Source organism: Xiphophorus hellerii, chromosome 17 (assembly GCF_003331165.1).
Source record: "Xiphophorus hellerii strain 12219 chromosome 17, Xiphophorus_hellerii-4.1, whole genome shotgun sequence".
Lineage (NCBI taxonomy): Eukaryota > Metazoa > Chordata > Actinopteri > Cyprinodontiformes > Poeciliidae > Xiphophorus > Xiphophorus hellerii.
The window spans coordinates 20,203,627-20,217,649 of record NC_045688.1 but is presented as its reverse complement, the minus strand read 5'-3'; the positions used below and the strand labels follow the sequence as shown (position 1 = coordinate 20,217,649).

Genomic DNA, 14,023 nt, shown 5'->3' with positions numbered 1-14,023 from the left:
ATAAATTAGCATGATATGCATGATCCAAAAGCCAGTAACATTTGTTATTTAGAAATGGTTTTTTTATTATTATGTTGATAAAATTATTTTTCACTTAATTCTGCAGCTCTTGTATTTTCTCCTCAGATCTGGAACATCAAGCAGATGATAAAGCTGACACAGGAACACTTAGAGGCTCTGCTGGAGAAATTTGGAGGCGAACACAATCCTCCCTCCATATATTTGGAGGTAAGAATGCCGTGCTATGGAAGATGTCTGAGCCTTCTTACACATGTCTGGAGGCTCAGAAGTTGTTCAGTCAGTAGTTTGTGTGTATCATTTAATTTATTTGGTAGGGACAATGTACATTAATTGAAGTTTCTGTAAATGTGCCAGAATTAGCCACAAGGCTATTTTTTAATCTGTTGTCCCTGGACAGGCATATGAAGAGTACACCAGTAAACTGGACGCCCTGCAGCAGAGGGAGCAGCAGCTACTGGAAGCCATGGGGAATGCCACAGACCTCTCCTGCACCACTTCCCCTATGTCAAGTCTGTTGGAGGTCAAGATGGGAGGTGATGGAGTTGGAGGTGGAGCTCAGGCCCTTCCCTCAGCCCCCAACTCATTAGCAGTCCTGCAGACCCCCACCGATACTGGACGGTCCAATCCACGCTCCCCCCAGAAGCCTATTGTCCGTGTGTTCTTGCCAAACAAACAGAGAACAGTGGTATGTCTGATGACCTGCTTGTGGAAGTTGAGATGGAGATGATGCTTTTAAATCCTTACTTTTTGCATGTAAATCATTTACTTATGGTCTATATAGGGTAGAACTTCAATACTTTGGTCTGAATTCCTTGTTACTGCAGCTCCACAGATGCCTCGTTCACCTCTGTTCTGAGGCACGTTTTAGAGCAACTCATTTTGCTGCAGACTTTTTAAATGTGAATGAGACATTTCATCCACCACCCTCTCCAGGGTGTAGAGCATTCCACTCTATCCCGTTCTGCTATTTTTGTAGTTTAATAGCAGCAATATAACTATCTACTGGCAGATACACTTTTATTCCAAAGTTGATTAAAGATGTGAACAACAGAAGACTTGTTCATCCAACCTTCCATGTTGGAGTCAGAGTATAATTCAGAGTAGGAGAATGAAGACGGCCAACCTGCAGGACCATATATTCAAATGAATGTATCACAATGGAGTTATTACTGTATTTACACCCTCTCCATCCATACAAACTACCTAGTGTAGTTTAACTATAGTGTCCATACATATCAGATGCCTATTAAAATATTAATTCTACCACAATATGAATGAAGTAAACAAGGCCTCAACATAATTAAGGAGTTAGATAATGTGAGCGTCAAGAACGTCACAGAATGCATTTGCATATGTTTCCCCAAGACAAAAATAGCAAACACAAAGCCAAATAGTTATATCTAAAACATGCAGTACAGCTTTATCCTCAAGGAGGCAGCTAAAAGCTAGCACATAGCACTAACAGAAGCAGAGAGCTATCAACTCACCCAACTCTGATGCCAGGTGATGATTTAAGGAATTTTGTGTGTTAATACATGCTAGAACTGAATATTTTGACTTGCCTACATGCAACGAAACTTGCTTAGCAGTTCCACAGCAAATGTCATAAACAAGAAAAACGTTATAGCAAATGAACTGACTGGAAAATCTAACCCAGAAAGAACATAAAGATACAGTATCTACATAGCACTGGGACAAAATAAAGTTTTATTTTTTGCACTCCTACAAACTCAAAGTACACAAAAAATGGATTTAAGGGCTAAAAAATAGGGATTTTGCATAATACATTGCCTTCACAAAGCTGAATTTACCAAGATTGTGAAATACCAAAAACTTTTTTTCACTTTTGCAACAAAACCAATACTTGATTGGAGGAATAAATTAGGATTGGAGGACTTTTAGTAGTTCCATTTTAGTTTCTTGAAGGCCAAGTATTGTAAAAGTAATTGTTAATCTGGTTGTTCTTGTCATTTTTCAGAATGATTATTTTATCAATAATAATACACAATTGCCACAAATACACTGGGTTTAGAGAAATGCTAATTTCCATTTGATTAATATTGAAATATTAGGACCAGCACTTTAACTTCTGTTAATTACGTAGATTTTAACAGTTTAAAATTTTTAACACTATTATTCGCTTATTTTTTTTTACATGCACCTTTGTATTGTGGTTCTCGTACACTAGTAAATCTGACACAACAGTGAAGTTATGGATAAAATGATTCTTCGTTTTTCCTCCATTTCTTGTATCTGCTCATATGCACATTGCTGCATTTTTACATAGCCATATCACATAAGACTGACGACAGTCACACATAAACAAATTGAAACTGATTAACGCTACCTTTCAGGGAGGGTACAGAATGAGGAGAAGATAAAAGCAGAATCTTAGCTTCACTTGGTGTTGCCCCTAAGGTGAGCTAAGTGGAGCCCAGCACTGGACGGTGAATGTCGGTGAATTATCTGTTCCATTTGTGTGACTTGCATGGCTTGTAACATTTGATCTTTTTTGGCATTAAAGCCTGTTTTATACTTAACCAAATCTCATTATTTCTCTAGGTAATGATATTTGGGGTTTTTGGTCAGGTCCTGAAACTGGTAAATGGACCTAGGTGGCACACAGAAGGGAAAATGGGTGAACTACAACAGTGATGCACGACAGTATTAAAAAAAATCTGTTATGTACTATTTTAACCTGTCAAATTATAATCATATTAACATAGGCTATTCAGACGCATTTTTTATGCGGTTTAGTTACTATTCATCTTGTTACACCGTTAGTCCAGATCCCATCACACATAAAGCAGATGAAAAAATATAACCTTTTCTTCATAGTGACAAAAACCACTAACTGTGCCCCCAATAACTTATAATAAAGTAAATTAAACGACTCCACTTAAATTACAAGCACTTCACCTGCTGGGATCTGAAAGCACAGTGCCTCACAAATTCCTGCACCTGCAGAGAAATCTCAGCTAGTTCATCATGGGCTTATCTGATAAAAACCGATCAATTGAACTCTGCAGGCCTTCTACCCTGTTCGCGGTCCGGGAATGCACTTTTACGAGGATATTTTTGTGTGGTTTTGCTTCTTCAAAACGGACAGATCTTGTATCTGCCGCGCTCCTGAGCGCAGCTCTCCTTCTGGGCGCGGGAGGGTAATGTCTTCCAGCTCCATTTGTTAAAACTGCAGGGTGAGATAACTAATTCTTCGCAGCAGCAGAGCCACATCCGCATTAGTTGTGCAGCACAGTGTGCATGTTACAGTCTAAGTAACTTCTGCACCTTTATTTATTTCCTCAAGATAAACTGCTTGCTCCTCTGTTTAGACTATAAATAGATTAGCAAAACACTTAATTCTCTTTAGTTTTCTCTGTTCTGTATGTCCTGGAGACTGGAATTAAATATGCCATTTCAACCAAAGGTTTGGAATGCACTTCTGAACCAGATGCTCCAGAGCATCCTGTCCATAACTCTTCAACATGCTGTCAGTTCCCAGTCAGCAAGACACATCTAGTTCAGAGTTCATGAGATGATATTCAGAAAGGATTTTTTTTATTAATTAATTTTAGTTGTCTCTGCGATGTACTCTTTGCGTAAAGTCTATAATGTATGCCCTTGTGCACCAGTAATTAACCTGTCATTTGACAGGTTAATTATAACCGTCAAATGATGGATGGGCTTAAAAACCTTTTGTCATTAAAAACAAACAATAAAAAACGGTCAAATACGGAAAATACTCCTTTAACTCGACCCCTGAACGACATGGTTTTCATTGCCCACAAGGTTCATTTTTGCTTCAAAAAACAATCTAACGAGTTGCTGGAAAGACTATTGTTGTGTTCGAGTTGTGCTAAAAGGAGTTGGCTTATTAACAAAGCTATTGAAGCCTAAAACGGTATCTCAATTCTAAACATGTTGCAGCAGCACAGGTGTCCCCAACGCTAATGTCAACGTCCGCAATCCACATTTCTAAAGAGGTTCCATCAATGATCAGGGGTTCCTGAAACACCGGAAAGCTGAATGGTTAGAATAGCACTTTTCTGATGGTTAAATAACTTAAGATTAAAAACGACAAATATTTTATTTTGCCGGAATGTGTTTTTTGATTAAAATGCAATTAAATTAACTTCAGACTCTGCAATTATCGCAAATAAAGTCAAGTCCGATCAATATTTAAAGGTCCACTATTGTGCAACATTCATTTTTTGCATGTTTCTGTACTTCCATATGAGTATTTACTGATTCTAGAAACAGTGCAAGAGCAAAAAAAAACCCACCCAGCCATGTTTTTGGGAAATTTATTCAAATTTGTGTCAGATCTGAAGTGTTTTAATCCTTGAGTGGTTGTGGCTGATGGTTGTTCAGTAGACTCTGAACAACTGCTAGGTCTTCTTCAGGGACAAAGAAGACCAGTGGTACTGCAGTTGTACCACTGTGCATCTGGTTGTAGCCATTTTCACATATCTGAGGAGCCAATGTAAACACTGAGTTTTGGGGGTGTGACCAGCAGCAGCTTATTTGCATAATCGTGAAGTAGCACTAAAACAGCGCTTACCTAAATGAACTCAAAACAGGCAGAACTGATCGCGTGATACCTAAATATCTGAGAATAATTTTGTGTATTAAATGTAATGAACATGTTTTGTTTAACTCAGACATTTCCTAGCTTGTTCAAGTAATAGTACTAGTGGACCTTTAATACATGTGCAAATAACGGCTCTGTATTATATTTCGTATTGACCAAATGTGCAGTGCATTTTCCTGAGATGAGTCAAAGTTTTAGACATGAAAGCAGCTGATAAAGTCAAACCTGAAAATGTCAACAATAAATTATTTCTAATTTGTTTAGCTCATCTCTCATGATGATTACCTAGAGTCAGTTCAGTGAGTGCTGCTGTTTTGTGTTCAGGTCCCAGCCCGCTGTGGGATGACTGTGAGGGACTCACTGAAGAAAGCTCTGATGATGCGGGGACTCATCCCAGAGTGCTGTGCAGTCTATAGAATACAGGATGGGTAAGTTTTCTTTTAAAATGCTTAGCTGAATTACAGCAGTGGATAGAAAAAAAATGTCATTGTATGATCTTTAAGACCATATCTAAGAATAAATTTCAAGTGATCTTGATTTATCACATGTATGTTTCTAGAAGGAAAATAAGCCTAGATTCATTGATTAAAACCTGAAAAAACCTGAACCTTCCACAGGTTTAAAAAAACCTTTTGAAAATATAGTTTTTTACAATTTTACTGAATATTCAGTCTGCAATCTTAATACTAACAAAAGCAAGCTAGTGTACATACTGGGCTCCAAACTAAGCACTGTTAAGTTGTAAGTAACTTACTGTGCATACTATGCATGTGTTGGATGTGAAGTAATGGGAGGCGAGGCTAGAACTATAGTTTTTCATTCTGTAGTGAGAGGAGGGCTGGAGCGCATTCTAACTACGTTAATGGCGACCATTAAAGTGTGAATGCTAACATCAGTAATGTGATTATTGAGTCAACAATGGTAGCAGAGGATGGCCACTGCTGGAAATTACAAAGTTCCCCCACTGTTCGATGAGAAGATGTCTTACGAAAGTTGGAAAAATGAGATTGAAATCTGTTGACTTGTTACTGACTTAGACAAAAAGAAGAAAGCCCTATCGGTTACCCTGTCGCTATCAGGAAGATCAAGAGAAAGCTCGCTGGAAATCGCTGTGGAACATCTCAACGACGATACAGGAATGACCGTTCTTTCAAACAAGCTGGATTCAGTATTTTTAAAAGAAGAAAAGGATCGACAGTACGAAGCTTTCACGGAGTTTGATCGGATCAACAGACAGGGCGACACGTCCATGTTGGATTACATTATCGAATTTGATGGTACAACAAGCTACTCAAGTTCAAAATGGAACTACCATACAGTGTTAGCATTCAAGCTCTTAGACACCGCGGGGCTAAACGTTAGAGAAAACAGCTAGCTAGCTCTTACCGCCTGTCCCACCGTGTCTTTTGACAACAGAAATCGGCTTTGAAAAGAATCTTTGGCGATTATGACTATCCTCCACAAGAGGGCGACTCAGCCTTTTTCACCAAATACACAGGCAAGTGTGAACGGAGTTCAAACTCAGAGCAAAGCCCAAGAACACCTGCAGGGACTATTCCACTCGACAAATACGGGAGAACAATGAAATGTGCAATATGCCAGAGCTGAGCAAAAGACTGCCCCAATAAAAGAGAATATGTGAAGCTATCAAATGTTAAAGGCTCAAAAGAGGATGTTGAATATTATAATAATATATGTAGTTGAAAATAAATAATATTATATTATATTATTATAATGTAATATTACTTTGTTTTCAAACGAATCCCCATCTGACACGCAGATCTTCATGGTGGAAGCTTTGGGATCTGTTGTGACTGACACTGCTTGTACAGTACAAGATTAAAAAACCTGTGGTTAGGCCTGTCACGATAACAAATTTTGCTGAGCGATTAATTGTCTCAAAAAATTATTGCGATAAATGATAATATTGTTTGAAGACCTTTTAACACTGATGTAATGGAAATAACGTAATAATGCATGCGATTTCCTGCCAAAGATAGATACACTTTATTTTCAAAAGAACACTTAACACTGCAACTGATAAACAAAATAAACAAAACAACCAAAAACAAAACTAAAATGGATTCTTAGTCTCCATTAACAAAAAACGCACTTGAAAAAAAAATAAACAACATAAAGCCAAAGTGGAAATAAATACTGCATTCAACCAAAAGAGTAAAGATTATGAAGTCTGTATATTATGTTGCCCTTCAGTAATAATTAGATTTAAATAGAGAAGATGGGCACATCCAACTACCTGATGCAATAGTTCACACTACACGATTTTTTGCTCCTATTTTTCCCCTTACAACAATCTTAGAACGTTGGTCTTTCTAAGATTGTGTGGTGTGTTACGGTAGATCTCGTTGCCGCTCCGATCTAAATCAGGGGTTTTTCCCTGACTGGGATCGTTAACGCAGCCTGTTGAATGTGACAGGTAGCCAATCAGAAAGCGCGGATTCTTCTCCTGGCTTTCTGCGGGGAAATTACGGAGGGGAATCCCAAACAGCTGACACGGCGCAACCCGAAGTCCAGGGACATTGGAGATGACATGTGGAAACAATATTAATGTTTATTCAACATGCAAAGAATATAGAAATGACAAGGGGAGGAGTTGGAGCGAAATTGCTACCGCAGTTGATAAACCCGGTAACTTTTCAGCTGTTCTTCGTTAACGTGACGTAAATAGGTTATAATGATTTTCATTCAGTCAGGACTTTACGCTGACACTAGCAACATGCATTGCAGGTAGATTGTAGTAAAGCATTGATTAATGCCTGGTTTTAAAATTAGTTCACTGGACTTGTAGCCATTATTTTGTGCCCATTGTTGGACACCACACGGCAGGACCGAACCCGATGGAACCGTTATAGCTAGGATTTCTGTTGGCTAATGTGTGATCTCTCAGGTTTTGAAAATGGGCCGACAATCGGCCGACAGCGCTAAGATCCTGTCGTGTGCGCTGGGCTTTACACTAAGGAAATGAGGAAGGGAGGAGGCAGTGGAGATCACCGGAGTTTAGTCTTTTTTCGTTCAGTGTCATCAACAGAAAGAGAAAAAGGTCAGAAGAGACGATAATGCCGATAATTAAAATGACGTCGGTAGTTTTAATTTATCATACGATTAATTGATTTATCGTTTATTGCGACAGGCCTACCTGTGGTAAAAAAAAATGGCTTGCAAATTATGTAAGTGGGCTGCCTCAAAGAGAATTAATAAAGAGTAAAGATGAAAAGAGTGCAAGACCTTTCCAGTTTGGGGATGGAAAACTTATGCAATCCACAAGAAAGGTGACTATTCCTGCAACAATAGGAGAAACTAGATGCAAAATTGAGACAGAAGTAGTTCCAGCAGATATACCAATGTTTTTGAGCAAAACATCACTGAAGAGAGCTGTTTTGGACATTGCTCAAGACAAAGCAATAATGTTTGACCAACCTATAAAACTGGAACTGACATCTTCTGGACATTATTGTGTAAACTTAAGAAAGGAAAGGATCAATATTGAAAGCCAGTTTGAAAAAAGTGAGACCCCAAATGATGAAGATGAAATTCTCATTGTGACAGAAAACATGACAGCAAAAGAAAAAAAAAAACTGTACTGCTAAAGCTGCATAAACAATTTGGGCATGACTCGGTTAGACAGGCTACAAAATATCTTGTCTTGCTCAGGCAACACTGATGTTGAAAGCATTACAATCCGGAAGAAAATTGTAAAAAACTGAAATATGCATCCCGTACAGTAGAGCGAAACCTAAATCTGCAGTGGGTTTACCCATGGCTTCAACGTATAATGAGATTGTAGCTGTGGACCTACATGAGCTTGAGCCAGGTCTGTGGTGTCTACATGCTATTGACCATTTTACAAGATTCAGTGGAGAGAGCATTATCACCACAAAAACACTCAAAGAGATAGTGAAGCATTTTATTTGCTGCTGGATAAGCTTTCATGGCCCACCTCACAGATTATTCACTGACAATGGAGGTGAATTTAACAATGAGGAAATGAGACACGGCTGAATATTTTAACATTGAGGTTAAAACCACTGCTGGATACAGTCCATGGAGCAACGGCCTGCTGGAAAGACACAATCAAATTCTCACTGAAATGCTTCTCAAGGTAAAGAGAGACAACAAATGTGACTGGAAAATGGCCCTGGACTGGGCTTTAATGACAAAAAAACAACATGCACATGGCTACAGCGCCTATCAACTTGTTTTTGGTCAAAACCCAAACCTGCCTTTAGTTCTGATTGATAGACCTCCAGCATTGTAAACTGATGTCAATATATGGATGGGTCATCACACTGCAACACTGCATGACATGAGAAAAGCCTTTGCTGAGGCTGAATGTTCAAAGAGGATCCAAAGAGCCCTATGAAAACACCTGCGACCCACATATGACAAATATGAAACAGGAGACAAAGTCTATTATAAACGTACAGACTGTCAGGAGTAGAAAGGGCCAGCTGTGGTTATTGGCCAAAATGGTGTAGTAATATTCATCAGGCATGGTGGAACGTATGTCAGAGTACATCACAGGAGGATTCGCTGTTTTCAAGTTGTTGGCAGAAAACAGCAAATCTTCCTGTGATCCGGTACAACCTGAAGAGGATGGTCTCCCACTGGCACACACAACAACTGTAAGTGAAGGAATAAAACTGGAAGCTGGAAAAGGAGTTAAATACACAGACAAAGAAACAGGTCAAAAATATGCTGGAAAAATAACAAGCCGGGCAGGAAAAGCCAGTGGGAAACACAAAAACTGGTACAACTTAGAATACACTGAGAGGAAATTGCTGGATCCACAGAGTCAGTTGATGTGGGGCAAGTAAGCAACCTTGAAGTGGTTGAAAATGTCAAGACCAATACTGACAACAGAGATGAAATATTAGTGGTGAACGAGGACATTTTCTCACACGCTAAACAAACTGAACTTGAAAACTGGAAAAGTAACAATGTATTTGTGGAGGGAAAAGATGAAGGTCAGAAATGCATATCAATGAGGTGGGTGTGTACACTCAAGAAAACACAAGCAGTCATGGTACCCAAAGCTAGACTGGTTGCAAGAGGCTTTGAAGAAATTAACATTCAAGAACTTCCTAAGGATTCACCCACTTGTTCCTCTGAATCTCTAAAGATGGTCATAGCCGTTATATGTCAAAATAAATGGAAGCTGAACTCTATGGACATCAAAGCAGCTTTTTTGCAAGGTAAAGATTTAACACGGGATGTGTTTCCGTCCACCTCAAGAGGCAGAGAGCGAAGGAATTGTATGGAAGTTAAATAAATGTGTTTATGGCTTGGCAGATGCTTCCTTGTTCTGGTACAACAAGGTGAAAGAAACCATGCAGAAGCTGGGAGGAACTGTGTCAAAAGTTGATCCAGCTGTCTTCCACTGGCAAGATTATTTTTGTAAGGTGACAGGAGTTCTTGCATGCCATGTAGATGACTTTGTATGGGGTGGCTCAGACATGTTTTCTTCAGCTATTATCCCCAAACTGAAAGCTGCTTTTCAAGTTGGACGAGAAGAACATCATTGGAATGGAGGTTCATTCTCTGCAGAATGAAATCAGAGTACAACAGCGTGCATACATTAAAAACCTACAGTCCATTCCTATGGATCCCATCAGAGCACCACAGCGAGAATCTCTATCAACAGACACAGAAATGGACATGTTAAAATCCAAGATTGGACAGATTCTGTGGGTAGCAAGACAGAGCAGACCAAATCATGTGTGACATATCTATTTTGGCGTCAAACACAAAACATGCTACAATTCAAACATTACACTGTGCAAACAAACTGATCAGAAAACTTAAATCTGAGGAAGTTACCATCAGGTTCCAATGCTTAGGAACCAATGCCAAATACCACAAGCTGGTGGTGTTCAGTGATTCTTCAATAGGAAACCTCTCAGATGGAGGGACACAAGGAGGACATTTTGTCATGCTGATGAGAGAAGATGGAAAATTTTCACCCATATGCAGGCAATCAAGATGGATTAGGAGAGTGGTACGAAGCACATTAGCCGGAGAGACTTTGGCACTAGCAGATGGGATTGATAGTGCTGTCTTTCTTACTACACTCTATTCAGAGCTCATAGTTGGTGATGGCCACCGCAACATCCTACCCATTATCTGTGTAACGGACAACTATTCCCTCCTTGATGCTGTCAAATCTACAAAATGTGTAACTGAAAAGAGACTTCGGCTTGATATCAGCAGCATCAAAAAACTTATGGGTTCTGGGACAATTCAGGAAATCATATGGACATCTAAAAAAGACCAACTTGCTAACTGCTTAACAAAAGTGGGGGCATCTGCCCTTGGACTGCTGAGAGCCCTAAGTGAAGAGAAATGGCAATTTAAAGATTAAAATAACAATTAAAAACACTACTGTTCCTTACATAAGTTAAGTTCAAGTAAATGGAGCTAAAATAAATAAAGTTAAAATGCTACTACTGAATGTTGTTTTAACCCGTAATGTGTTCTTTAAATAAAGAGGGGAGATTGTTATGTTGTAAGTAGCTTACTGCGCATGTGTTGGATGTGAGGTAATGGGAGGCGGGGCTAGAACTGTAGTTTTTCATTCTGTTGTGAGAGGAGCGCATGTTGTTAACTGTGTAAATGGCAACCATTAAAGTGTGGATGCTAACATCAGTAGTGTGATTATTGAGTCAAAAATTACAAAATTACAGCATGATCTCATTCACTGTAGTTTTTAAGAGGCATTTTTCAAACAGATTATCCTTGAAAATTTTCAATTTTAGATAAAAAATGTAAAAAAAAAAAAACAGACAACCATGAGGCCCTGACCTGTTTTCAGGGTTTCTCCAAGAAAACTAGCTAAGCCACCAGCTGCCCTCATTTACACATAATTAACTGGTGAGTTTCTATTTATTAATTTTTTTCCACATTTTCTGTTCAATAGGAAGACATTATTTACAGTATTTAAGCACCAACTATAGTCTCACAATTAAAATAAACACTTTTTTTTTCACACTTAAGTAGAGATCTAATGACTCAGCCAGTGGATCTTGAATGAATATACTTTATCAATTGAGGGAGGACTTTCACACATTTGTTTCTGCTCTTTATTAGAAGTAAACCTGTGCAGTCGAAAAAGAATGTTACAATATTAAACATGATCTCAAGTATAATTTCTTCCAATCTTTGGTGATGAGTTTAAAATTTTAGCATTGTAACAACCACACTGCAGAGGGTCTAAAGCCAGCGTGAAGTGAACTCTGATCTCAACTGTAGCGAAGCTACGCCTTTCTAGAGACCTGAAGGCAGAAGGTTGCAGTTGTCAGTTCTGTCGGTGTTGCATGCAGGCATTCTAATGAAAAATGTGTACATTTGTGATAGGTTTATTTTAATTCCTAACTTGCAAAGAATCAACCAGAGACAAAGGTTACTTTTCTTTTCTGCAGAAGAGGAGAATTTGAGCCCAGACGCGGAAAGCCGCCGTCAAACACTGTCTGGGATCAACTCTGCCCGATCTTTCTCCGCATTTGGCTTTATTAGAAAATACAAGGAAGGAGGTTGGGCTTTTTGAAATCAGATACAGATTTGTGTATGGAGCTAGTGTTACAGGTTAGAGTAAATTACAACTCTAACCTGATTCCACTAATGCAAGCAACATTTGGTTTGCTTGCATCAGTTGTGTTTTACAGTACATGATTGCTTGAGGTGAAAGTAACCAGTAATACTGAAGCAGTAGGATGCTTAGTTTCTTCCTGTTAATCTGTCATTGTTTTTCAGCAGCTGTTGTACTCTCAACTTCTGTTTTAGAGAAAAGAAGCCTATTGGCTGGGACACAGACATCTCCTGGCTGACTGGAGAGGAGCTCCACGTGGAAGTGTTGGAGAATGTGCCACTTACCACACATAACTTCGTAAGTGTCCAATTGCATGTATTATAATGTAAATGCTAAACATTAGGGGTGTCATGGTACAAGTATTCCTGTCTAAATAATACTAAATACAGCCTTGTTCTATATCTGAACACATCAGAATCTTTATGTCAAGAACTAACTGCACAATACAATGTTTTGTTGTGCAGCTTTAAAAACAGAGAGAACTCTCATCTATTACTAAACTCTGCTACTTGGGAACATTAAGGTTTCTCATTCAGCTATAGTGGAGAAAGAATGGTGGACCAAGCTAGAACTTTGTGTTTCTCGACAGCCGGCAATTCGGCTTATGGATACAAGCAGAATGCGGCTCGGGTGGCTTCAAGACAATTCTGGTCCACCATTATAGGGGAATTTTTCTGCCATAATTCGAGAGCACTCATTTTCAGTCTAAAAGCAGGATTACATGACTTTTGTTCTCAAAACTTTTGCTTACATTTTCATTTTGAAAGCAGGACTTAATGTCTTTCTTCTCAAAACTTGTAAGGTTTGTACTCAAACCTTTTTTCTCACGCTCTTGCAAAACTCTGCTCACTTATGAAACATTTTCTGCTTGCTTTAGGAACAAAAATGCACCGTTGCCTGGCAACCTCTCGGCCAATAGAATGAAAGTGTTGTACTGGGTACGTTTTTTTTCCTTCTAGCAAATTATGGCAGAAAAATTCCCCCATACACCATCCGGCATCTCAAGAAGGGGAAGCAGGCTGTGAATCACTTTCAGAATCACTTTCAGTGATTCACTAAAAGGGAATCACTGTGAATCGGGGCCACTTCAAACCAGGCTGTTTTAAGTGGCCGCGGTGGTCAAAAAGCTCCTCAGTGGCAAGGCTCCGGGGGTGGATGAGATTCCCCAGAGTGCCTCTGGATGTTGTAAGGTTGTGTTGGTTGATGCGACTCTGCAATATTGCGTGGACAACGGGGGCAGTTCCCCTGGATTGGCAGTCCGGAGTGGTGGTCCCCATATTCAAAAAGGGGAGACTATAGAGTGTTCTCCAACTACAGAGGTCTCCAACCTCTGTAGTTGGGTAACAACTACAGAGGGGGGCTTAAGAGGGGTAACACTCTTAAGCCTTCCTGGCAGGTTTTATTCAGGGGTCCTGGAGAGAAGGGTCTGTTGGATAGTCGAACCTCTGATTCAAGAAGAGCAGTGTGGTTTTCATCTTGGTCGTGGAACACTGGACCAGCTCTACACCCTCAGCAGGGTCCTGGAGGTCCATGGGAGTTCGCCCAACCAGTCTACATGTTCTTTGTGGACTTGGAGAAGGAGTTTGACCATGTCCCTCAGGGAGCTCTGTGAGGGATACTCCAGGAGTATGGTGTACTGGGACCTGTGATATTTGTGTTAGGTGATAGGTACCTGTATGACCGGTGTCAGACTGTCATACAGGGACTGTCATACTGTCATTGCTGGCAGTAAGTTGGGCTTGTTTCTGGTAAGAGTTAGATCCTGCCGAGGCTGCCGTTGGTCACCAATTCTTATCATTACTTTTATG

At 39.5% G+C, this 14,023-nt stretch overlaps 1 protein-coding gene across 2 annotated transcripts in view; it reads left to right on the top strand.

Moving 5' to 3' along the window:
* braf (B-Raf proto-oncogene, serine/threonine kinase) overlaps positions 1-14,023 on the top strand; it is a 51,479-nt gene that overhangs the window by 11,729 nt on the left and 25,727 nt on the right. For both annotated transcript variants that reach the window (XM_032588840.1, XM_032588839.1), the window contains exons 2-5: positions 127-228; positions 419-706; positions 4,937-5,040; positions 12,410-12,512. In XM_032588840.1, coding sequence (XP_032444731.1) covers positions 127-228; positions 419-706; positions 4,937-5,040; positions 12,410-12,512 — 597 coding nt within the window. The remainder of the gene's footprint in view (positions 1-126; positions 229-418; positions 707-4,936; positions 5,041-12,409; positions 12,513-14,023) is intronic.